This window comes from Peromyscus maniculatus, chromosome 2 (genome assembly GCF_049852395.1).
Source record: "Peromyscus maniculatus bairdii isolate BWxNUB_F1_BW_parent chromosome 2, HU_Pman_BW_mat_3.1, whole genome shotgun sequence".
Classification (NCBI taxonomy): domain Eukaryota; kingdom Metazoa; phylum Chordata; class Mammalia; order Rodentia; family Cricetidae; genus Peromyscus; species Peromyscus maniculatus.
The window spans coordinates 146,917,024-146,943,205 of NC_134853.1; the positions used below are offsets into that span (position 1 = coordinate 146,917,024).

At 49.2% G+C, this 26,182-nt stretch overlaps 1 protein-coding gene across 8 annotated transcripts in view; it reads left to right on the forward strand.

Annotated features, from left to right (window-relative positions):
- Positions 1–26,182, forward strand: part of Csmd2 (CUB and Sushi multiple domains 2) — a 576,074-nt gene that overhangs the window by 495,266 nt on the left and 54,626 nt on the right. For all 8 annotated transcript variants that reach the window (XM_042271897.2, XM_042271900.2, XM_042271904.2 and 5 more), the window contains 7 exons: positions 1,428–1,616; positions 3,747–3,924; positions 5,341–5,486; positions 17,875–17,955; positions 18,397–18,510; positions 20,228–20,416; positions 22,483–22,629. In XM_042271897.2, the coding sequence (XP_042127831.1) occupies positions 1,428–1,616; positions 3,747–3,924; positions 5,341–5,486; positions 17,875–17,955; positions 18,397–18,510; positions 20,228–20,416; positions 22,483–22,629 (1,044 nt within the window). The remainder of the gene's footprint in view (positions 1–1,427; positions 1,617–3,746; positions 3,925–5,340; positions 5,487–17,874; positions 17,956–18,396; positions 18,511–20,227; positions 20,417–22,482; positions 22,630–26,182) is intronic.

Sequence of the window (26,182 nt, forward strand, 5' to 3'; positions counted from 1 at the left end):
TGTTTCTGCACGTGTGCGTGTGTGCAGGTACATGTGTGTATTGCAGGTGTACATGTATGTGTGTGTGCGCGCACAGAGGCCAGAAGACCACCTCCTGTGTCATCCATCATGCATCGGGTGCCGTGTACCCTTTTTTGAAACTGGTCCCTCATGGCTTGGATCTCACCAAGTAGGCCTGATGTTTAATAAGCTCCAGGGGGTCTTTGCCTGTCTTTGCCTCCTCGGTACTGGGATCACAAATGCACACTGCTACTCCGTCTGGCACAAAGAAGGAAGGAAGGAAGGAAGGAAGGAAGGAAGGAAGGAAGGAAGGAAGGAAGGAAGGAAGGAAGGAAGGAAGGAAGGAAGGAAGGAGGCAAACCCACGTGGATCCTGGGTGTCACACTCAGGTCCCTCCTGCTTGCAGGGCAAACCAACTGAGCTTTCTCCCCAAGCTTCTCTGAAAGTGATTTCTAGTGAAATGTGCATATTCCCCACTGAAACAGCTCTCCACGGTGTCAAATGGAAACACGGAGCCCAGCCACCTCTGCAGAGTGGGCATGGAGGAACCGTTAGCCTCGAGGTCACAGTTACTCTTACTACATGTGATAAATCATCCACTTCCACAGAGCACCATTCAGCCTCAGCTGTTCCTACTGCGTGCTTCTGCTGTGGAAACAGTCCATCCCCTTCTTCTGCCAGTTCCCTGTGTAGAGAGCGCCCAATTACTGCCACAAAGAATATTCTTCATCCAGTGTACCCAATTAGTTGGCGGCATTGCCCTGTGGCGCACACTCAGCCGGTGCCTCAGCTGCCTCTGCCCGTTGGACGGGCCTCAACCATTGCCATGAGGGCAGCTTTCCTCCTCCTCCAAGGAACATTCTGGTATGGTGGTCATACCTTCCTGGTGGCCCACCTGGTCTCCCCCAAAGCTCCCGTCTTGACTGTAGGTTTAACTGATTCCCCCTAAATGCTTTCATGGGTTCTAACTTAGCAGAGCTGGAAAGAGCCCACTTATCTGCTCGCCTCATTGAATCTGTGTCTGTGACCTCGAGATAAGCGACAGAAGACACCCAGACCAACGCCTGACCCCCCTCCCCCAGAAGATGGTCAGTGAATAGCATCCCTCTGTCAGTATGTTCCTCGAGCCTCTGCCCAGTGGAACTAAGAACAATCAATAACATTTATGGGGGCCCCTCCTACATGTCAGTGTCACACAAAGGGCTGAGCAGATGTCATTGCACTCAGTCCCCGTCACAACTATGAATAAGAAAAAGGGTGGCATAGGGAAGTTGAGGGACTTATCCGAAACCGACAACCAGTCAGGTCTGCAGGTACCCCAGTCCTGGGGCTCTGCCACAGTGCTAGCCCCTGGGCACCACAGTCGTCCCTTTGGGAAGAAACACCCCAGAAAGAAGAAGGTGACCTTTTCTCCTGGCCTTTTCTAGCCTATGAACTTCAGGAGTGCCCAGACCCAGAGCCTTTTGCCAATGGCATAGTGAGGGGAGCTGGCTATAACGTTGGACAATCGGTGACCTTCGAGTGCCTTCCGGGATATCAGCTGACCGGCCAGCCTGTCCTCACGTGTCAACATGGCACCAACCGGAACTGGGACCATCCCCTACCCAGGTGTGAAGGTATGTCCTTCTCTTTCCCTGATGGTCCTTCCTGGGGTAGTCATAGAGACAGAGCATCCTGCTCCACCTGCTGCTCTGTGGGATCACCCAAGGTGGAGGTTCAGGCAAGCTTTACTCATCCTGTTTCCATGAAGGTGGGAGCCAGCCCAGCCAGGGAGAGCACCCATGTGACAGAGCCCTGGGCAAGTTCTACGAAGGACCTGGAGATGTGCGCTGTACCTAAGGGAATGACATACCCAGCCTGTAGGAAGATCCCCTCTGATGGGCTAGTGTCCCCCAAGTAGATGGGAAGGCACCACAGTGAGACATAGGAGCTGAATGGTAGAGAGAGAGTCAGCCTTGAAACCTCCCCAAAGGGAAGAAAATAATGCCTTTTTCTAAGGACTCTGGCCCCCCTTCACCTCCTCCATCATCCCTCTTCTTCCTACATGAATTTGGTGAGGGCCGAGCTGGTAATCTCAGGTCGCTGGAGATGGGACATTCTTGGGCCTTCTTCCTTAAGCAGAACCAAGGTGGAGATGACCAAGAGGCCGTGAGGACGCCTTTCCCCATAGCGACACCTCACTTCCACTTTCTTTCCTGTCTTACTCTGACAGCCCAGAATTTTCCTGGAGGAGATGCTAGAATCAGTCTTGAAATGGGGAGGTGTGGCAAGGACAGTAACCCAGGAGAAGAAAGTGCCCCAGCTCTGGGGTCAGCTGTCAGTTCCATCTCGGTGCCTTGCCATTGAGTTCCACTCCCTTCCTTCGTAAAGCAGCATTTCCTGAGAGTGAGAAGGTTCCACAGGTGGCTCAGCCTGCAGTGGTGACGGCACGGTAGTAGCTTTCTGTAGAGAAAGAGACCTAAAACCAGGGCTGCATCTCTGGGCAAGATACTGAGCCAAACATTTCGTTTGTTGGTTGATTCATTGACTGATTGACTGATGTACTAGGATTCAGACCCAAGGCCTCATGCATGCTAGGCAGCCAGCTCTCTGCCTCTGAGCCTCATGCCAGCCCTGACCAACCATTTCTTATACACTGTCTTCCCTAATAGCCCCCACAGTCCTGTGAAGGGTATTCTTAGTCTAGTTCACTCCTTAGGAAACAGACTCAGAGAGCATGAACTACTTGTCTATGGTCATGCAACTAATACATGGCATAACCATGATTTTAACCCAACTTTAGCTTCACTACAAAAACCCAAAAACCAAATAAAATAGTTGCTATGCAGATATGAAGGCATGAGTCCAGATTCCCAGAACCCATATAAATGCTGGGTAGGTGTGGGGACCCAGCTGAAATTCCAGCGCTCGGAAAGTGGAGACAGGGGATCCCCCCACCTTTGAACAAGCTGTCTAGCCAGATTAGCCATATTGGCCAGCTCTGGGTTCAGTTGAGAGACCTCACCTCAAAGAATAAGATAGAAAGTGATCAAGGAAGATCGCTAGCATCAACCTCAGTTCTCAGTGCACACCCGTGCTTATGCACACACACAAACATGCATATAAACATGTCACATACCCCACATGTACATACTCACACAAATAAATAAGTAAATACTACATTTAATTTAAAAAAAATTAGACCAAAAGCACCACTCTGGAAAGAACAAGTCAGAGAGGAGAGAGATTGTCATAGTCCCTCAGCTCCTCCCAGGGAAAGTACTCCAGCCCCAATCCTAACAGCCCATCCTCCCCCTTTATCCCCATTACTCCCCATTCATCTCCATTCTTCCCCATTCATCTCCGTTCCTCCCCATTCCTCCCCCTTCATCCCCATTCCTCCCCGTTCCTCCCCATTCATCCCCATTCATCCCCGTTCCTCCCTGTTCGTCCCCATCCCTAGGACAGGGGTCAGGGGAGTTCCTAAGGGTAATTCCTTCTCTACTGGGCTTTTCTGTGAGAAAGAGAAAGAGGAGGTCAAGGTGAGATGACCGCAGAGGCACCTGAAGTGATGATAGACAGCCAGGGAGCCATGCTGGTGAATGGAACCAGGCATAACCACCCAGCCCTGTGTCTCCTCCTCACTCCACCAACCTCCTGGCAAAAATAGTAATGAGAGCTGGGATTTTGCCAGGAAGGCATCTGGGTTCTCAGCTGGGTGGGTAGGACTCTCAAATGCTCATTTATTTGTGTTTCCTCCCTGGCAGTCCCCTGCGGTGGAAACATCACCTCTTTTAATGGCACCGTGTACTCACCTGGCTACCCCAGCCCCTACTCAAGCTCCCAGGACTGTGTCTGGCTGATCACTGTGCCCATTGGCCATGGTGTCCATCTCAACCTCAGCCTGCTGCAGATAGAACCCTTTGGAGACTACATCACCGTCTGGTAGGCGCAGATGCCCCGTCAACGGCAAATCAAAAAGAGGCATTTGTGGGGCTCAGGGCTGAGCTGAGGCTCAGCATCAGGTCACCAGTCCTATGAAGGGAGAGGAATGAAAGGTCAGCGGTCCCCAACCTGGGTCCCTTTCTACAGCCAGTGAAGGTGCCAGTGGGTACGTGATTGGGAGTGGTGTTAATATGCAGGCTTTCCTTCATATTTCCAGAACTTACTCCCACACTCTACACACACGTAACCTATTGGTGAAATTATTAAGGCCACTCCACATAGTTAAAAGGGAGGTTTATTTAGTGGCGTAACTTACAAATGAAGGGATAGGTAGGTTGCAGGGTCTGGGAAAGATGTAGGGCAGTCTGGCGGTGTTCTCTGGAGAACTCTGCTCGGTCTACCTCCAGCGTCCAGGGTCCAGGAACCAAGAGAGGGCGGTGCATCTGGATCTTGGGTCTTCAGGGCCCTCTCTTGGCCCCGCCTTGTAGGCGTGACAGTTACCGAAGCCTCAATGGGGGTTGGAACTTCCAGATCAAAGCTGGAATGGCTACCCACTACAGTAACAAAGCTGTGCAGACTAACGGAGAAGGCTTGGCATGACATTATGCAAAGTCCCTCTGGTCATCGTGTGCCGAGTCAATGCTGCCCAACAGAGCATTCTGGACTGATGGTGACATTTGATGTCCATGCCATCCATCCAGCATGGCAAACACCAAGCTGGCTTTTGAATCTTGTTTAATTTTAATAAATTTAAATCTAAGTAGCCATGTACAGTTAGTAGTTGCTAAACTGAGCAACTCAATATTTAGTAATAGAGTTCTGTAGACAGTGTCCTGAGTGAATTTTAAAGTGGAAATGCAGATTCTTAGTTGATAAGGACAATTTCCTAGACAATTTTCCCCCAAACAATTGAATCTATGGACAAAGATATACAGCATTTTAAAAATTCCTTTGTTTTGAGATTAATGCCATTCTGGGAATCACCAAAGGGTAATGGAATAATTTTTCTCAAAACTCTGAGGAATTTCCAAGCAATGGATAGGAACAGGAAGGGGGCACTAGATAAGGCTTCAGGCAAGAAATCATTTTCCCCAAAAGGTAACATGGGTGCACCTTTGCTTGGGTGGCAAAGGGCTGGCTGAGGGAGCCAAGACCTACCACAGTTCCTCTGCCCCTAACAAAGAAGACCAGCAGACCTACCCCACGGTGCCTGTGTGGCCCCAAAGCCCACGGGGGGGGGGGGTGGAGGGGTGAGACTAGTGAAGAACAAATAGAAGGCCTCACAGAGAAGGATTGGAGAGTTTTCTAGGGCCGCAGCCTCCCATTCCTGGTCTCCCTCAGAGCCCCTGATGGCTCCGGGAGCAGTCAATACTCAAGACAACTGATGACATGGAGGACCTTCTTTCCTATATGCAGGGACGGGCCACAGCAGACGTCTCTACAGCTTGGTGTCTTCACCCGAAGTTTGTCCAAGAAAATAGCACACAGCTCCTCTAACCAGGTCCTGCTCAAGTTCCACCGGGACACGGCCACGGGTGGGATCTTCGCCATCGCCTTCTCAGGTCAGCAGGAGAGCTTGGCCAGGGTGGGGCACACAGGCTTTCCAGTCAAGGCTGCGTTTGCTATTTGTATGGCTTTGAGTGAGTCATGTGGCCTCCGTGAGCTCCGATGTCCACAGCCTGTGGGAGCATCCCCAGCCCGGGGCTCTATTGGGACATGGCTTTCCTTGTGATACTGAGGTGCACAGGCATGTAGGGCCAGGCCTGGCTGCCAAGCCACCCATCCACACCAGCTCACAACTGACCTGTCCATCTCTCCAGTCCCCTTCACTTCTGTAAGGCTGTCTTCTTCACAGGGCTCTGTTGACCCCACAGAGGACCCTCTGATTGGTGATACAAGGACAGGCATAGAGGTTTCATCCTGGATGAATATAAATAGTCCCGGGGTGCGGAGGGTGCCTCACCAGCTGCCTGTTTTCTTCTAGGAGTCTAGAGTTCACTGGGGACCTGAATGGTTCTCAAGCTTATTACAGCAGACATAGCCTAAAAGCACCACAGAGCCATCTCTATGGACTGTGCTCCTCTGTGGAGTGACAGCCATGTCCCCAGCTCACAGAGCAGTGTGTATGTTTGAACAGGAACTTCATTCCTAGCCCTGCCTCGGGCCAGGTTTGTGTGAGCTCGTGTGACTTTTCCCTGCTGGTGACCTCCATCTCTGAGAGTCCTGTGAGGCGGTTATTATCATGTTACAAGTGAGAAAGAGATTTCGGGACTTGCCCAGGGTGTTCAGGCAGAAGTGGGGACAGCACCCAGGGAGTTGAATCCTGCAGTGCGGTCTGGTGTGACTTTACAGTGTGGTGTGTCATTGATGGAAACCGGAACATACTCGGCCCTGAGCCTGGCGACAGAGACAGGGATCATGTAAAAACCAGAGGCAACCCGGGCCTGGTGTCGGCCTGGAATCCCAGTTACTCAGGAGACTGAGGAGAAGTTAAAGGCTTGGATAGGCCAGAGTGAGATCAAGGCCAGCTTTGGTGGCTCTATCGAATGAGGCCATGTCTCAAAGTAAAAGGTAAACAAAAGACTCGGGTTAGTTCAGTGGTGGCTCCCGCCTCACACGCACGAGGCCTGGTGTTTGAGCTCCTGCGTCACAGTCAGAGGGGAGGCAAGGGGACGGCTTGGAAGTGGAAATGCTCACCCCACAGCCTGGCCGCCTGACCCAAGCCAAAGCCAGATGTCATGGAGCACATCTGTAATCCCAGCACTCCTAGGGGAAGTGGGAGGCAGAGATGGGAGAATTGCCCAGAAGCTCACAGAGGCCAGCCTGTGCTATACAGTGGCAAAGAGGAGAGACCCTGCCTCAGACCTCCACATGTGCACCATGGCATGACCGTCTGTCTGTCTGCAGACAGACAGACACAGACACGAGAGAGGGAGAGAGAGAGAGAGAGAGAGAGAGAGAGAGAGAGAGAGAGAGAGAGAGAGAGAGAGAGAGAGAGCTCTGTCACTCCCACCTGCCAGGGTGACGGGACCCAGAGGTGAGACTACCCTCTCAGTTGACCTCAGTATCCATGCCCCTCCTGTTGACGTCTCTCCACCAAGCAGGGGGACCTGGGCTTTGAATTTCTTTTCAACTCTGTGTGACCATCCCCTAGAGCAACAAAGCATGGACTCCAGAAGTGCAGCCAGGGATTCACATCTTGGCTCTGCCCCATATGAGCATATGAGTGGGACCTTGAGGACTTTTCTTCTTTCTGGGATTTCGTGATGTCTGCTTTCAATATCCACAAAGTGGGGTAGGAGTGGTACCTGACCACACAGGGCTGCCTGCAACCATGTGTGGAAATGCCTGGCCCCGAAAAGGACAAGGGGCCAATAAATGGTACCTTCGTTATCATCGTTATCATTCTAGATACTGACAACCCCATGTGACATCACCAGGGTGCTGGACCAACTTGTGGTACCTGTTTGTTTTTTCAAAATTCACATCAATGCATATGACTACACTTAGTTCATTTTTTCGTACTGTCTAATATTCCACATATAAAAATAGAGTAGTTTACTTAGTCTGTACCTAGTAGTTTGCCTGCCAACTCCCCGGAGACCTTGCCCCCTCCAGGGAGAGAAGAGAGCAGCAGCCGCAAATCCTCTGTGGTTAATAGTGTGGGCTGGGAGAGGCAAGTGAGTGGCTGAAGGGCAGGTGGGCCGGAGGCCAGCCCTGCTTCCTCTGGAGTCATGTTGCAAGCTGGTACTTTGGGGTGGGAACTGAGGAGTGAGGAGAGAAGGGGTGTGTGTATTTGTGGCAGGGAGGGAGGCACGGGGAACAGTGCTCACCTTCCCATAGCTAAGTGGCAGCCCTGGTAGCATTGTTTTCATGTAAGCATCAATAAGCCGGAAGGAAAGATACCTCAGGGAGGCTTATGAAATGGCTCTGTGACATATTTTCAAAAGGAGAAAATGGATTTGAATAGCAGAGAAAATGTCCTTGAAGCAGCGTAGGAATGAGCAGAGTTGGGGAGAGCATCTCCCTCCAGCATGGACGTCTAGCTAACACGGGCTTCAAATAACAGGCCGACAGTGAGCGGGACAACGGTGTCTACACCTGCCAGGATGAGAGGGAATGAGAACTACTGTGGCTTCAGCCAGGGTGATGGGGTGGGGGGGGGCACTCTGAGAGCTGCTGACGGAGACAGTCAACACCCTCGGTGATGGATGAGCGGGGCTCTTAAAGGGGAGAGAATAGGCACGTGGTGTCAGCCTCCGGGACAGATGAGGAGACACCCCTGTCAGGTGCTGAGCCCAAGCAGAGTGCCGGGGGGGGGGGGGGGATGTCCACACAGAGGATAAGTCTAGACAGTGTGGAGAAAGGGTTACAAAAAAATGAGAATTGGTCCCACACCGTGACTCATCAGCTAAGAAAAGGACATCAGAAAGGCCGGTTTCTCAGACTAGAGAAGCCTGCCTCAAAAACACAGAAAGGGAGAGCAAAGGTCAGACTGCAACCATCGATGTTGGGTCCAACCTGGCACAGTCACTCTGAGATCATGCCTTGTGATGCAAGAGAGTGTGTGTCCGTTCGGAGACATGTGTGTACATGTATGCTTAGATTCCTCAGCTCTGCCCCCACGAGGCTGTGAGCAGCATTTCTGGGAGCAGTGAGCGCATCTAGCTCCGGGTCTTAGTTACTGAATAGCGTTTTCTGCTAGAAGGACCAGGGCTCCATGGAGAAAGAGCGGATCCCAAGCCTGGGGCAGAGAGGGCACAAGCCAAGCCGAGAGCATCTCAGGGCTGAAAATAAGGGAATGTCCAGGGAATGACGGAGATGGGTCCATCTGAAAGACATAGAAATTGGCTTGAAGGGACACCTGCTGGCCATGTTGGAGATAATTTGAAAATCAAAGTCATTAATAATAGCGACAAATAGTAAGTGACCTGTCAAACAAAACAGACAGAAGTAAATTGAAAGCTGTTTAAGGATGAGATGTTTACATAGTTGGTAAATCATTCCCTGGACTGTAATTACGAAGGGGGATGGAGAAGCCTTGAGCACGCCACGTTAACCAAGTGATGGCAGAAAGTGGAGATGGGGAGCCGGGAGACGCCAGAGTCAGAAGAGCCACACTTCAGTGGTGATCCAAAGATGCACAGCCTGGATATACTCCAGCAGGAGCTCAGTCAAGCCTCGGTTCACCACATGTGGTCCTCCGAAGTGTCAAAAGCCATGAAGGTCAAGGGAAGCCTTTGGACTGCTCACATTAAAGGAGACGCCAGGTCTCTGGTACTGGTGATTATGAGCCACATCCTTCTGCTCAGGATACTGTGGGTATTCATAGCAATGACTGTCACTTGGAGACAATCAGGGCATGCCTGTGAGGAAGTTTAACCTAGAGTAGGTTAATTGAGGTGGGAAAATACACCCTAAATGTGAGTGGTACCATTCTGTGGGTTGAGAGCCTGAACTGTACAAAACGGAGGAACCACCAGTGTTCATCTCTCTCTGCTTCCTGACTGAGGATACAATGTGACCAGCCACCTTAGGCTCCTGCTGTCATGCTTTCCCCCGCCATGATGGACCGCACCTTCATGTTGTGATCCTAAATTAAACCCCTCATTCCTCGAGTTGCTTTTGTGAAGCATTTTGTCACAGCAAGACAAATAACTGACGCAGGCAGGGAAATTGCTCCCTCCGTGGTCCTGAGTACAGGACCCCCAGCCCCAGCTCTGAGAACTTGCACGTGATGTGACAGCTGGAAGGTGGTGGTGCATTTGTGTGCATTTCCAGATGCTCACAGCTGTTGTGGTTACACAGGAGCCTCCGCTTATTCAGAAAGAAGACACCGAAGCATCCTAGTTAGGGCCTGCTGTTTTTGTATTCATGGATATTTTAAAAAAATCAAAAGGACCGGGGCTGTGCTAATTTTAATCATAGCTTTGTTTTGGGTTTAGTTTGGTTTTGAACTCACGATGTAGCCAAGGATGACCTTGAACCTATGTGAACCTATAATCAATCCTCCTGCCTCCACTACCCGAGTGGGGGAATCACAGGCCTGTGCCGCCACACAGTTTTACTCCATGCTGGGAATGGAACTCAGGCCTTCATGCATGATGGGTGAGCACTCTCCCGACCCAGCTGTGTCCCCAGCCCTCTCATATCTCTGTCACTGCTTCAAATGAAAACTTTTATTTACAAGGGGAGCTAAATAGTAGGAATTAAGAGTGAAGAAATGCAATGATAACACGATTGAAGTTGGCAGGAGCATCAGAGCAGGGCGGAGTCACGCCGTAGAGAGGTGATGGAGGGGAAGGAGACTGGAACGGAAAGGGCTGCAGGACAGAGAGAGAAAGGCAAAGGCTTGACTGGGGTGAAGGTGGGCAGCAGGGCAGACAGCGGACCGAGAGCCAGCATGCAGGAAGAAAAGTGGGTGGAACAGAATTCATGGACTTCTCTGAGATGAAGCAAAGCCCGGACGTGGAGAATCAAAGGGCCGACTGGATACCTGGAGGGGGGCTAGACAGTGTTCTCCAGTGATAAGAACGAGAATCCAGGGTGAGAAAAGTACCTTCAAAGGAACCAAAACCAGGCAGTTCTCAGACAAATTTTTGGCATTAAATGGCAGAAAATAAAAGGAAAAAGACAGAGCGCGCGCGCGGCACACACACACACACACACACACACACACACACACACTCACGTCAGCGTGCAGGTGTGCACACGGGTCAGACACGGGTCAGAGGGAGGTGCTGGGTGTCCTCCTCTGTCATTCAAGGCAGGGATTCTGCTTGAACCTGGAGCTGGTGTTTTTATAGCTAGGCTAGTAGCCCACAAGCCCCAGCGATCTTCATGCCGTCCCATTCTGTGCCAGAGTCACAGGCGTGCACAAGACCAGACCCCTCGATCTTCCTGTTGTCCCCATTCTGTGCCAGAGTCACAGGCGTGCACAAGACCAGACCCCAGTTCTTAAGTCAGTGCCACAATCCAAGCTCTGGTCCTCACGCCTGCACATCAAGCCCTTTTCACCCCTGAGCCATCTCTCCACCCCAAAGATGACATATTGTAGATCTCAACCTGTTTGGGGTCACATGTCAGATATCCTGCCTATCAGATATTTACATTCCAGTTCATAACAGTAGCAAAATTACAGTTATGAAGTAGCAAGGGAATAAATAGTTTTATGTTTGGGGTCACCATGTGAGGAGCTGTATTAAGGGGTCACAACATTGAAGGTTGAGAACCGCTGCTGTGGATGATGTGTAAGGGGGGAAACTTCCTTCACGCGCCAATGGATGAGGCTGTTCTTTGCAGGGACTCAGAAGTTTAAAGACAATACCGCTGTTGTCTCAGTCTAAATCATCACTCCAAGGTCACCCAAGGAGACATGAGCCAAGCAAGAATCCAACAATACCTAAAGGAGCAAGTGGGATGAGCTGACGCCAGCTAATCAAGGGTTTTGCCTAAGTAATTGTGGGCAAGTTTTCCGCAGGGCCAAATGCAGGCGTGCCGGTGATGGTGAAATAGTGACGGTGATCTTTCTGTTAGTGAGCATCCCCGTAGGTGGAGAGAGACAGGAGGTTGCCCTTATCTTGGAGATGATGGACTCAGTAGGAATCAGTCAACTCTTGACTTGGATGGTTAGAGAAATAAGGGCTTTGGGTATCACCTGCTGCCACCAATACTTTTTAAACCCAGCACAATACTTCCAAATCACCACAAGCCAGGAGGCAAGTGCAGCATAATCCCAAATAAAAAGTCAAAAGCAAAGGAGACCATTTAGGAACACACACACACACACACACACACACACACACACACACACACACACACACACACACAAACCCACGGATTAAGATGAAGCAGTAGATAAAATCCGTTGTTCTTCGATATGCAAGTCTATTCAAGTCCAGTCCTCCAGCTATAAAAATACTCTTAGATTTGACTAAATAATACCCTATTCTATTTTCTATGTCAGCTTTTTAGCCATTTAAAAATAAAAGGATGTTCGTACACAGCAGGCTGAAGCAGGAAAATTACAAACTCAAGGCTAGCCTGGGCTACATAGTGTGACCTTGTGTCAAAAACAAAATAAGTGATCAGTGACATATTGGGCAACATGAAAACAACAATAGCAAAACAGAAATAGAAGTCAAACACAAAAAGAAATGGGAAAGTGAGTTGTTTTATATTAGAGAATGCATACGCCCTTTCACTGTGCTAGAAAGGCACCTTGTTTAATTGGACAATTCAGAGGCAATGCATGTATGCGCCTCTTCGTGGGACCGTCACCACTGCCTGTCTCCAGAAGGGTTTCATCTTTTAAAACTAAAGTCCTCATGAGTCAGTTACACTCTTCCCCACCCTTCTGTTTGCGACCTCTGGGTCTGTCTATTCTTTGTACCTCAGAGAAATAGGACCGCACAAGATACACCCTTTGGGGACTGGTTTGTTTCACACAGCACAGTACCTTCACATTTCATGTATGCTGTCCTGTATCAGGATTTCCATGATGTGTGATGCGCATGTCACACATTTTCCATTATCTAGTGATCTGTTGGCAGACATGAGTCGCCTCCTCCTGTTGGCTATTGCATTCAAAGCACCAGCACACCATAGGCAGTGGAGGCTTTGAAATGGCAGTACTATGGGAAAGCCTGTGGGGGAAATGCTTAATGTGGTGAGGAGCAGTTTGAGAACTCATACTGAAAGATTGAACAAGATGCAGGGAGATCAAATTGTTCTGTGGTGTCGCACCTCTCCCAGTGATCTTCCTGTCCATTGTCGAGTGGGGAGTTTGCTGTTACTGCCCCTGACACCTCCCCCCCACCCCACCCCACCCCACCCCCGCAGCCACAGCAGCTTGGGCATCCTGGACCACATGTGGACACGTGACCTAGCTCAATGACTTTGCTTGAGAACTTGAAACTAAAACAAAGAGATGTTGCTTGTGCCCAAATTCATCCCATCTGCCTCCCAAAGAGGGAAGATATACATCCGGGTACCACGGATTGCCTCCCTGCTGCTAAGTGTGAACAGAGAAGATTCTGTGCAGAGAAAGAAACACTGAGGCACATAGGAGCTCCCCCTTGGGTCCCGATGGCCCTCTGGCTCCTTGCCTCCCACCTTCCTGCACATTTGAAGACGTTCTTTGGAACATATTTGGAACAGATGATTTTGGAATTATCTAAGTGTAAAATAATAGATGAGGCATGCAAATTATATGTATACACACATTTTATTTGTACACACTCAGGCACATGCATACATACAGATAAAGATGTAGTCACTGAATATCATTCACGAAGAATACAGTCCATTGATTTAAGGAAAGATTAATTGTATATCATTCCATGAAATAAAAAGCAGGATGCTGTCAGAACTCAAACGCTGGCAGGAGGCAGGCACTACAGGCTCCTCCCTACACTCGGCCACCTTCCTTGTGTGGTTCTTGAGAAAGATATGACTATAAGGAAGGGCGGCAGGGGGAGGGGCATTGGAATAGTACCTGGGCTTGGACCCCAAATCCAGAATCAGAGCCACAGCAAGTGGCCTGCTAAGGGCAAATGACCCCTATGAACTGTGTTTTGCTTTGAAATGTCCAAGTTAAAGACCAATCCAGCCGCTTGAAGAAGAACATACCTGGGAAGACCCACGGGAAAAATGGGACGGGCAGCTGGCGTGTAGGCCGCAACAGACCTGAGCAGTGGGCCCGCCACCCACTAGCTGCCACGCTCACGTGGACTAGAGTCTTGCTAAACCATGGCCTCACCCTGATGACCTGAGCAGTGGCCCCAACACTACCACACTACCATGTTAATGTGTACTAGGCCTAGCAAGCCATAGCAGTGCCTTACCCGCCACAAGAAAAGGGGGAGACAAAAATGAAGGAGTCTGTCTTGGATGTCCTCCCCACCCTGAAGCAGGTCCTGAGAACATGGCAGACACGGTGAGACAGCTTGAGTTCAGGATAAAACCTTGTTAACCTGAATCTGTACTCAAAATGGCCGAGACATCTTATGCCGAGAGGGGGGATTTCAGGAATGTTTGGTTTGGTTTGGTTGTTTGTTTTGTTTTTTAGACAGGGTCTCACTCGTTAGCCCTGGCCAGCTGGTAGCTCCTTATCTATAGGCTGGCCTTGAGCTCACAGTGATCCGCCTGCCACTGCCTCTGAAGGGTGGGATTAAAGGTGTGTGCCACCACCACATTTTGTTTGTTTGTTTGTTTGTTGACTGTTAGTTTTTGATTAGTGATTTGTTTGTTTGTTTTTATTTCAGGAACTTTTGTTTGTTTCTTATCAGTATTCTACAAACTTACTACATGGAACAAAAATGTATAATTAAAAAAAATGCAACACAACGAGAAATCTCCCTGGCAATCACAAAATGCAAACTCAGAAAGCTGTCTAAGGGTACATTTCTGTGTATTGATTTTACTTTTCTAGAAAACTTGGTTGTGCCTTAGAAGTTTCTAAGGCAAGTATGAGGCTCAGAGGAGATCAATTTTTTTTAACTGTTAAAGAAAATGACAGCTGACTAAATAAGATTTTCATCTCTCTAGAAATTGAAAAATGACATGAATAAAGCGAAACAAATGATAAACTATGTGCGTAGAATTAACAAGCCAAGGTCAATCTTCAGTATTCAGAGAGCCCTTCAATTTCATAAGAAAAGCAGGGACAAAGGACATGGCTGGACAATTAAAAAGAGAAATGCAAATTAATAACATATAAAACTTCTTAGCAAATTAAAAATTTAAAATAATCAAGGGTGGCTGAGGAGAAGGCTCCGTGAATAAAATGCTTTCTGCACAAATGTCAGGATCTGACTTCAGATCCCTGTACCCATGTCACACCTGAGGGTGGTGACATTTGCTTGTAACCCCGGTGCTGGTGGGTGGGGACAGAGACAGGCAGGTTCCCAGGGCGGCCTATCAGGGAGTTCCAGGTTAAGGGAGAGACCCTGTCTCAAAAAATAATGTAGAGAGCATCAAATGAGGAAGACATCCAACACTGAACTAAGTGCGCACACACACACACACACACACACACACACACACACACACACACACACTGCCACAAATGAAAAGAAAGGAAGGATTTGGTGTATGTCAAGTCAGTTGATGACTCGGCCCACAGTGGGTTGTATATCCTAAATGAGCAAGAACTTTGCGGGTTCTTGCATCTCCAGCACCCGCACAATTCTGAGCAAGATGAATCCAGGCAGGTAATCTCAGTGAACTGCATGAAAGGAGGAAGATGGCGCCTTGCGTCACAGCGCCTGTCACCTGCTGACAGTGCCGGCCCACAACTTTCCTATGCAGAAACAGGGAAGCACGCCTCAAGGGCAGACACGATCAAGCTGAAAGCCACTTGGGTACCTCAAGAGGGCCTCTGAAGTGGTGATACACTCACTGCTAAAGCGTGTATCTCTTTCAGTGCGGCACTTGTGAGCCAACACATCTGTATAAAAATTTAAAGTTAGATTTCCCCGCGTAATACAGCATTCCGCATGAAACCAGACACAGGCGAAGTCTCCAGTCACCATCCATCCTCAGTTGGTGAAATGTCGGGTGCCAAGGGAGCATTTGGAAGGTAGCTCCAGTTGCATGATGAGAACTGTGTCTGGGATGCTGTGGTCTCAGGAAGGTGTCACACTGCATACCTGTCCTAAACACATCTCCATTGTGACTTCCACGCAAAGATCCCCCAAGCTGAAAAGTCCCCCCCACAACGCACTGGGCTTATGATATCCCGGATGCAACTTTCCTGTCAATGTACTAGGCCATTCTTATAGCCATGTTAATTGTAGGTCATCATGAACTCCTGTTTTCAAGTACCCAGCTTCTGTAGTAATTGCTTGATGAATACACACACGTATTTTTATTGTGTTTTAATTTCCTTTTGGACTTCAATGTCCAACTCAGTAGAATCTTTTCCCTCTTAAAGTATTGAGCAAAGAGGTCTGAGTCGGCATTAATAACCAAGAAAGAGCTCCTGACATCTGACAAGGTTTGTCTGCCATGTTTTATAAATGATACGCACTTTAATCATTTCTAGTTTAAAAGAATCAGCAGAAAGAAAAGAAAGAAGAATTCTTTTAAGAATACTAAAGATACGGTGGAGCCAGGCATGGCGGTGCACACCTGAAACTCCAGCCCTAGAGGGGCGGAGGAGGCAGGGGGATGGATAAGTCAAGGTCATCCTTGGCTGCACAGTGAGTCTGAGACCAGCCTGGGATACAGGAGATTTTGTCAGAAAAAAAAAAAAAAAAAAACTCCAGACACATGTGATGTACACAGAGAATTTTGTTACAATTTTAAACAGAAAAACTTAAGAAACTCAATGATTACCACAAGAGCGCCTGTAATACATTCTAGTAAAATCTATATGATTAGATTTCACAGAGTCATTTCAGTCTCATTCTTGAAGAAATGTTGTTGTATGGGAAATCTCTTCTGATATAATAGCAGCTGGCAAGGCACAGCACGGGGCACATACCAGATGACACAGATCTGGAAACAGAAACAAACCCCTTAACCAGGCGGGCAACACACACCCAAGGGAGCATGGCACACGGTGAACGGTAGCTATGGCTGAGAAGACAATGGATACATTTCATTTTCTTCCTTCCGTTTTCATAGAAAACCCCTGGGTTTTTAATGACGTTGTGCATTTTTAAAAAAAAACATAGCTGGGGATGTGGAGGATTGGGAAACGGTCATTGCTGCAGCAGCCACAGCTACAGTAAGCGCGATCAATAGCACTCAGCCGTGAGCCAGGTAATAGAAGCCGTTAGAATCCCACACAGGCCGTTCCGCACCCAGGCACCATCCAGTCTCCGCCCCAAGGGCTAGACTCCAGTTTCGTGACTCCACTGAGGTCAGCTGAGAAGACACACACACAGGATGGGGAGGCTGGGCTGTGGCCAGTGGGAAGTCGTGGGCTTGGGAGCAGCCAGACCTGGATTTCAACCCTGCCTGCATCTATTATTTCCTGCAGGAGCTTGAGGAAGTAACTTTGCCTTGTTATCTAATCACCTGCTCACAAGTCACAATGCAAGGCTGCTGGGAGAATTAGAGGGCTAGTCTGCTCCTCCCCACCCCACCCCACCCCCAGGCCAGTGACATCACTGAATGTTTCTTAAACCCTATTAGATGTGAATATCTCTGTTTTGATATGACATGTGCTGAGATATATTTCAGGTAAACAGGGTTTTTAATAACTGCAGCCTGAGGGAATGGCTATTCTAAAATAATATAAAGCCTTACTATGAGGAGTACATGAATTGAAGGTACTAGATAAGAAACAAGGACCCAATTCAACCCAGTTGGAGCTGGGCAGCTGAACAAGCAGGGCACACGAAAGTGACCTTGTTAGCACATTGTTTCTGTCCTTGTTGAAGCCCGGGGACCCAGGTGGCAGTGGTCAGGTTCCTCTCTGGCTGCTATGTCCCTTAAAGCGACCACATCTTCAGATAGCAGGTCTGCAACGTAACGCTTCCTTCCTTTATACTTTATACTGGGTTTTGTACACAAATCTGACAAATGAAGATAAACCAGAGAGTGTGCAGCTGAACTGGCCCTGAGCAGAGAGAGATACTCGTTAAGACATATCTGTTGTGCAAACGGATGGCTGGGGATGCAGTCAGTTGGTAGAGCGCTCACCTAATATGTTCAGAACCTTAGATCAGTCACCAGCATCACTTAAACCAGACACGGGGGTGGTGAGCACCTGTGATCTTGGCACTTGGGACACTGAGGCAGGGGGATCGGGTATTCAAGATTATCCTTGGCTACACAGTAAGCTCGGGGCAGCCTGGGATACGTCATAAGACCTACGTCAATTCAACAAAGATGAAGTCATGTCTGCTGTGTGAATGAATGAAGTCAGAGATTGTGGGGAACTGGTCCAAAGCCCACGAGTGACACTTTGTCCTGACTTGTGTCTTTCTGTCTTCTTAGCGTATCCACTCACCAAGTGTCCTCCCCCGACCATCCTCCCCAACGCTGAAGTGGTCACAGAGAATGAAGAATTCAACATAGGTACTGCCAAATGGCAGGGACCCCAAACCGGGGTCACAGAGAGGGGCCAAGGAGTGGTGGGGACTGGGTGGTGGCTCCATCTCTGCAGAAGGAAACAGAGGCCCAGGCCATGGGGGTGGCAGTGTTCTATTAGCCCAGTTTGCTACGAAAATGTAAACCCTCTCCCTTCACCTGGCCCCAGGACGGGGAGCTGGGGACATGGCTTCCCTCTGCTATCCAAAAGCTTAAGGTAGCCAAGAAGTTCTTAGAATATGGGAATATCCAGAGGCTGAGCTGGAGGAGGGAAGCAGTTGCCTAGGTCACCAGACCAGCATGGATCTGGTTACTGAACCATGACCCAGTGCCGGTTACCTTCCATGGAAGTGGGTTTGAGGTATTAAGGTGTCAACCCTTGTGAATGAGACTTCTCCAGGGGATACCCATGATCATCTCTCTTGACAGGTGACATCGTCCGCTACAGGTGCCTTCCAGGCTTTACCTTAGTGGGGAGTGAGATCCTGACCTGCAAGCTGGGGACCTACCTGCAATTTGAAGGTCCACCCCCAATATGTGAAGGTAATTACACTAAATAGCACCTTCCTCCCCTGGTAGAACCCTGGTTCTGCTCCTCTTCCTGTCCCCAGCTCTCAGCTCAGTCCCTGCCCACTGAAAAGAGGTCACCAGGTCAACGGCATCTGATGAATGAGTGAAAGAAGGCAGAGCGAGAGCCCTTTGCAGGGTCTCCACCTGTTCTGAGGTGGGGGCTGTGAAAGATCCTGTTCATCCCTTGTTCCTTACCTGAGCATTCTCTGGAGTGTGTACTGAGTATTGGGATGTCCTGTGTGTGTGAGACTCTGTAACCCCAGACCTCAGCTGCCTGCATCCCAAAGCAGTGCTTTGAAAAGACGAACTTGCCTCATCCAGTTACCTCTATCCCAGACCAAATCCAACCCTTCCCCCTCCTGAGGCACCCAAGGCAGCACAGAGCTCTTAACTGTCCTGTAAACCAAGGACAGTGGTTGAACTTAGGCCACAAGCTGTTGTGAGGTGTGAGGTGACTGGTGGCTTTAAGCATGTGAAGGTGGCATCTGACCCACACTGGTGGCTTTAAGCATGTGAAGGTGGCATCTGACCCACACTGACTGCTGTGGGGTTGGAAAACTTGCACAGCTACTGAGGACTCTGAGGAAACGGATTCAGTCCTTGCAGCCTTTCCTTGGGGTCCCCAGCCCAAGCAAACTGTCCAGAAATTGGTTCCATGCAAACTGTTATGACACTTCCCCATGCTCCAGGACAGAGCCCCTCCCCAGGATCTGGGGTGTGCAGGGCTCCTCTGCTCCAGCCTCTTCCCTCCCCTTTGTGATGAGTTGCAGGTCTTCCTGCCCCTCTTGATCCTCCTCCTCCTCCAGTTCTTCATCCTCCTCCTGATCCTCCTCCTCCTCTTGTTCCTCCTCCTCTACTTCCTCCTCCTGCTCCTCCTCCTCCTGTTCTTCCTCCAGTTCTTCATCCTCCTCCTGATCCTCTTCCTCCTCCTCTTTCTCCTCCTCTTCCACTTCCTCCTTCTCCTCCTGCTTCCTCTTTCCAGAGGCCCACACTGTCTTCCTTAGGGCAGCATTGTTGTTTTAGACCCCTTAATGCTATGAATCAGGCTGCAGCCAAACCCTGCTGATCTTTCTGCTCCTGATGCAGTTACCATCGTTACCATCGCCATCTCTATGGTGTGTTGAGACTATGCTGCAGACTCTACATATGTGATTTGATATAAAGTAGTGGTATACAGCCATCCTGTGAGGTGGGGACTTCTCGTTTGTGTTGGAAAAGCCATCACACTGAAAGAGAATAATTTATTGGAGGCCACACAGTAGTAGAGTGGCAGAGTTGGGATCTAAAATCCAGGTGTGTTTGACTCATTATCTGCTGTTTACTTCTGCACTATTCTGTCTCTGTACGAACTAAACCCGTTTTGTTGAGTGGCTCTCTGGGTGTGGGTGACCTTACTTCTGCCTGTAATGTATGTACCACCCTCATCTACCTCAAATCAGGTAGCAGCACCCACACCCACACTAGGGAATGATTTCAACCAGCTGGCCTGCTGTGAACTCCAACAATACTGTCATGTTGACATGGGATCTGAAGTGACTTCCTGCTATGTACACTATGACAGTGAATGTGAGGACTTGTTAAATGCCCCAATACTAGGTTTTCAGTGATAATTCTACTCCACGGACAAGCTAATATTCCCGCCCTGTTCTGTCTCCATGTCGTGTACACAGTATCTCTTTCTTTTCTCCAGTGCACTGCCCGACCAACGAGCTTCTGACAGACTCCACAGGCGTGATCCTTAGCCAGAGTTACCCCGGAAGCTACCCACAGTTCCAGACCTGCTCCTGGCTGGTGAGGGTGGAGCCAGAGTACAACATCTCTATCACGGTGGAGTACTTCCTCAGCGAGAAGCAGTATGATGAGTTTGAGATTTTTGATGGTAAGTCCTTCAAAGACCATGCAATTCTCTGCTACAGAAGGCACCAACTTGCTCTCAGCTTCTGGGGGTAGCTGAGCTGCATTTTCCTGTCAGAACTTGCTGGAAGTACCACATAATGTCTGCCTCTACCATAGAAACTAAAGACCAGGGAACTGAAGAGCTGTATGTCTGTTGCTTGCATAGTACTTTAGATCCATTACAAGTGCTGTCGTTTGCTGTTCTAGAGAAAGTGCCTCAGTATGTCCCAAACCAAAGTACATCAAAATATCATCACAAACATTGTAGGATTTATCTCCTCCTTCTGGAACATGAGACTAGCTAAAATATCTACACAACTTGTCCCTGGTGGCTCAGAAAATACTACGTAGAGAAATGCTACATTCTGCAGGATGACCAGATCTCGGTCCCCTCTCACTATCTCGTGAGAAAAATCAGGCTTATTGACAGAGCTTTGGGCCATGACTGTGAACGCACACTGTTGCCTACCTCATGCCAGTGCAAACTGCTCCCGCTGCTCCTTCCTGACAACCTGGAGACGAGCACATTGTAGAACCACAGCTGCATGCTGGGTAACCAGGACTGTGTCCGTCCGCTCTGGTGAAGATGCCACAGGGGGTCCGGCTACCTGCGGATATTTGACTGAGTTTGCACCATGGGGTAGAACGGGCTTCTCTCCTCAGGAGCTGACAGAGCAGCCATGGTAGGACTGAGATCCCCGGAGTCAGCATCACTCCGAACTCTGTATCCAAAATCTCTAATAACTTCAGCTGTTCTCATGCTGACAACATTCAGCATACAGCTGGACAGCGGTGGGTCTGAGAAAGGAAGAATCGGAGGACCGACTGTTATAGACAGTTGGTGTCATTTTCCAGGGTCCTTTCTTTGTAGGGACCCGACCTCTCCTTTAGCCGAACTATTCTGCAATGAAGGGGAAGTGAAGCCTGGCTTGGGTCCACAAGCTGGACAGAGGGCTAAATCTTTCCGCTGGGGGTGCTCTCCTCCCCATTGTGCTCACTGTGCCCATAAATTCATACTATTTCAGTTGCTCTCTTTGTCTACCCAGCTATCTTGCCCTTAGGAGTAACCACAGTAACCACATGTGGGTGATCCCCATGGATTCTGTCGGCTAGGTCCTTCCAACTACCACCCCGGCCTTGTTACCCATTTCCAGTTACGGCCATATTGCTTCAGTCCGTGAAGGGTTCCCCCCAACCTCTGTGTTCCAGAGTTTTCTCATCCCTGTTAGGCTAAAGAGAGTGGTTTCATCAGCCCCACTTCCTGGGGACAGCATGTCCTCATGAGAGCGTTCTTGATGGCATTAGTACGTGGAGTCTCCCCCAGGCTCTCCCTTGGAACATCCGTCAGGCAGGGTTCTTTTCTCACGGTCGAACTGTTCAAGTGTGTTGCTTCTCCTCACTTCTGGACCCTTACCTTCCCAGTTTGCCACAGCAGCTCAAACACCCCTACTTTGTTAAATTTAGCCCATTACTCTTCCAAGCTTCCGAGAACTGTCTCAACGGTGTATTGGAACCTTCACTCACAGCCTTCTCCAGGACTATAAATCCTGGGTTATGAGTTTCCAAGACTTATATTATGCTCCTTGAACCAGAGCCCTGAGATGCAATCCAAGCATTTAAGGCAGGACATAGAAGAAAGCACTTTCCTGGGAAACCTTGGGAAGGCATGTTGAGGAGCTTTATTACTTATGACTCTGGGAGCTATCATTTTCCTTGGGCTCTATGGCTCTCTCTATATACCTGTTCAATAAACAAAATTTCTGTATGGTGGGCACCACACTATTCTTAGCATGCACAAGAGAAATCAGAAGAGAGTCCCAGCTTGAAAACCAGCTCTTCCATCAACTGACTGCTTGACCCCGGCAAACAGCAGATAGAGTTCATCTCACTTGCTGACTCCAGAGCACTGCTTCAGATAAGGGGGGACAGAAGAGAGTCCTTCAGCAAGGCCACCAGATGCCAAGCCACCTGGCCATCCCAGCTGTGTCTGTACTTACACCTCTCTCTAGACTTAGAATGGCCTATAACCCTGTGTCTTTCTCACCCAAGGTCCCTCAGGACAAAGTCCTCTACTGAAAGCTCTCAGTGGGAACTACTCAGCTCCTCTGATCGTCACCAGCACAAGCAATTCTGTGTACCTGCGCTGGTCATCTGACCACGCCTATAATCGGAAGGGTTTTAAGATTCGGTATTCAGGTGAGTAGGCCGTGAGAACTCCTAAAAAGAGCCTCCGCTCTGAACCCCGAAACATCCAAAGAAGCCTTGGTCCATCTCCTCATCCTGTTCTCTGTCTTCCTCATCTGACACTGCACAAGCGTGACTAGAGGCAGTCTCCTGCCTCTTCGTGTCCAGGTCCTTTCCTCACCTCTAACCTCATCTCTTTCCTCTCAAACTCCCTCCTTGAATCTCCAGGATTGTAACTATCATTATGAGATCTGATGAGACCCAGGGGATCCTAGCCTCTTAAATGGTTAGGAGATATTACTAGAAGTCCTTTGACTGAGCAACTCTAAGACACAGAATCACACAGGGTAGGCATCAGAGTGTAGCCGAAGTTTTCCTGTGTCCCACCTGGCCCACGGTCAGGACAAATCTCTCTCACCCGCCAGTCCCGTAGCCACTCAGACCCACGTAAACACACAGAGACTTATATTAATTAGAACTGCTCAGCCATTAGCTCAGGCTTATCACTGACTAGCTCTTACACTTAAACTCAGCCCATTTCTGTTCATCTACATGTTGCCACGTGTTCCGTAGCTTTACCTGTGTGCCATTACATCCTGCTCCCTGGATGGCGGGATGGCGTCTCCTGACTCAGCCTTCCCCTTCCCAGAATTCTCCTTGTCTCCTTATCCCACCTATACTTCCTGCCTGGCTATTGGCCAGTCATCGTTTTATTAAACCAGTGTACAAAAGCATTATTCCACAGTATCAGAGAACACCCTTTCCTGTTGTGCAAGCCATATCCCTTTATTATCATTTCATTAGCAGATGCCAATCGGACATATCTGTGAGGTGCACAGTATGACATGTTGATATGTATGTACAATCATAACGATCAGTGGGAGCAATTAGCACGCTTGTCACGTCCCACGTTTATCTCTCTGTGCTGGAGACTGTTGGAATCCATTCTTCTACCACCTTTGGAATGCATAGTCAGTGTGTGATGAACTGCAGCTGCCCATCTGCGCTGCAAAACCTGAGAACTTGGTCCTTCCTAATTCTGTGCCCAGTAACCAACGTCATTCTACCCCCTCTGCCTTCAACTGGTCCCAAGCGCTGCTGACCCCATCACACTCTCCACTTCAGACACCCGGCTGCCTGTGCCTGACTCCCTTAGCGTGACATCCTCCACTTCCGTCTACGCTGCTGCAATTGACAGGATTTCACTCTTTTTTTTTTTTTTAAGCCATATTGTCTGGGCATGGTCAGATCAAAGGCCAGGCCTTTGATAAAAATATCCCTGGGATACAATTAGATGGAGAAAATAGACTTTCTCTGAACTCTCATTGTGGGGACCACTGATCTGTTTGATAAGCTGAAACCTTGATGTTGGCTGGGAAGGGCAGTCCAGTGAATGCTTTCCAGCCCCGGAGGCTGTGAGGAATGCCTGCGGATCATGGGAGTTCCACCTCATGCCTGAATGCCAGACAAGGATTAGACAAAGACCAGCAGTTTCAGGGAGCCAGGAATATAGCTCAGTCAGCAAAGTACCTGCCACACAAGCACAGGGACCCTAGTCCAACCCTCTACGACCCCGGGTAAGAAGCCGAGTGTGATGGCATGCACGAGTAATCTCACCCCCGCCAGCCTAGCCTAATCAGTTAGTGAGCCCCAGGTCCCAGTGAGACTTTGCCTCAAAAATAAATAGATAGATAGGTTAATTAATTAATTGGCTAATTAATTAATTAATTAAAAATAAAGTGGACAGTATCCTGAATGAAATCTAAGTTGACCTCAACCTTCTATACACACCTGTGCACACACACATCCCTACACCTGCACACACACACACACACACACACACACACACACACACACACACACACACAAGAATATTGGTTAGCAGAGATGGCACATCACCAAGTTCTGCCTGAAGAACCATTTGTCCGTATCTTCTAATAGGTCCCCTTGTTGCAAGACCAGTCACACTATGAGGACCCAGGGGTAGTTCTGGAGAACCAGTGGGTACGAGAAGAACTGACCAGAGGGAGCTGAGGGGAGCCCTGCCTTGACTCCCTCAAAGTCCATTTCCTCTGCAGACCCCACCCACACTCCCCTCTCCCAGATGCCCACAGTTGGCCTCATGACCCCATGACCTGTTACTGCCCTCTTACTAGCTGGTAATGGGGTTATTTGACAGAGCACTAACTGTTCGGGCCTCAGTTTAAAAGAAACCTCAGGATAACCCATTGGGGGGTTCCAGGCTGAGTTCCTGGTGGCTGCTCCTGTCAAGGGAAAATGGCATTTTCCTACCATCACTGCTGAATTTGGAGCTAAGAGCTCTTAAGGAGTTCCCTTTGCCTTACTGCTCAGAGACTAATGTGTTTGGAAGTAATGAGTCAGTTGTAATTACAGTACATATGCCATGTAGAAAAGAAATTCATTACACAGTACAGCAATTAGTACTTAATAATTAAGAGACCGCAGACGTGCGTGACTTAGCCCTGTGTCTGTCGCAGTGACTAAGCGTATTTTATATCGGATTCTCCTTCCTGGGTGAAGGAGGTGCATAGGTTTGAGATATTCCTGACAGAAGAGGCATAGCAGGAGAGCACACACATTTAAGATACCATTCTACCTGCGCAGAGCCATAACCTGCAGGCCGGAAGTCAGAGGTCTCTCCGTGAGAGCCTGTGAGGACAGGGCCTGCTTCCCAATCCACTCATCCCTAGCTGTTCAGGAAGCCCAGCCAGAGACCCTCAGGCAAATGAAGGGGAAGGGGGGGTGAGGCTCCTGGATCATCCTCCCCTCACAGCCTCACAGAACTAAGCAGGGTTAGTTATTTTCCTTGTTGCTATGATACAATGCCTGACTAAACCTATTTAAGGAGGAAGTGGTTTATCTGGGCGTATGATTTGGGGATACAGTCTGTCACTATGATGGGGAAGTGACAGTGGCAGGAGCCTGAGGTACCTAGTCACATTGCCTTTGTAGTCAGGAAGCAGAGAGAGAGATGAACACTGGTGCTCCGCTCACTTTCTCCTTTTCGTTGAGTCCAGGACCAGCCCACGGGATGGCGCTGCCCACATCTGGGGCAGACTTCCCACCTCCATCAACGCAGTGTAGAAACTCCCTCCCAGCTGTGCCCAGAGAGTTGTCCCTAGGTTAGTCTAGGCCTTGTCCAGTTGTCAGCGATAACTGTCACACAGGGTCCCCAGCAGGAGCTGTGGCGTGGGTCCCCTCCATCTGGGACTTCTGTCGGCTTCCTTCTCTGTGTGACCCCAACACCAGAACAGCAGCTGGCACTTAGTGACTCCTGAGAACTCTTTACCGGATAAATGAATGGAATATGTTAAGCCGTACGTCGGGGGGCCAGGGAATGAGCCCTGTAGGGAGATGTATATCCCAGATCCCCAGGCATCCCCGATACAACAGAAGAGAAGAACAACAGCCTAATGAGTGACCTGCTCTGTACTGGGTTGCTTTACTCATGTCCTCTCTCTCTCTCTCTCTCTCTCTCTCTCTCTCTCTCTCTCTCTCTCTCTCTCTCTCTCTCTCTCTCTCTCACACACACACACACACACAC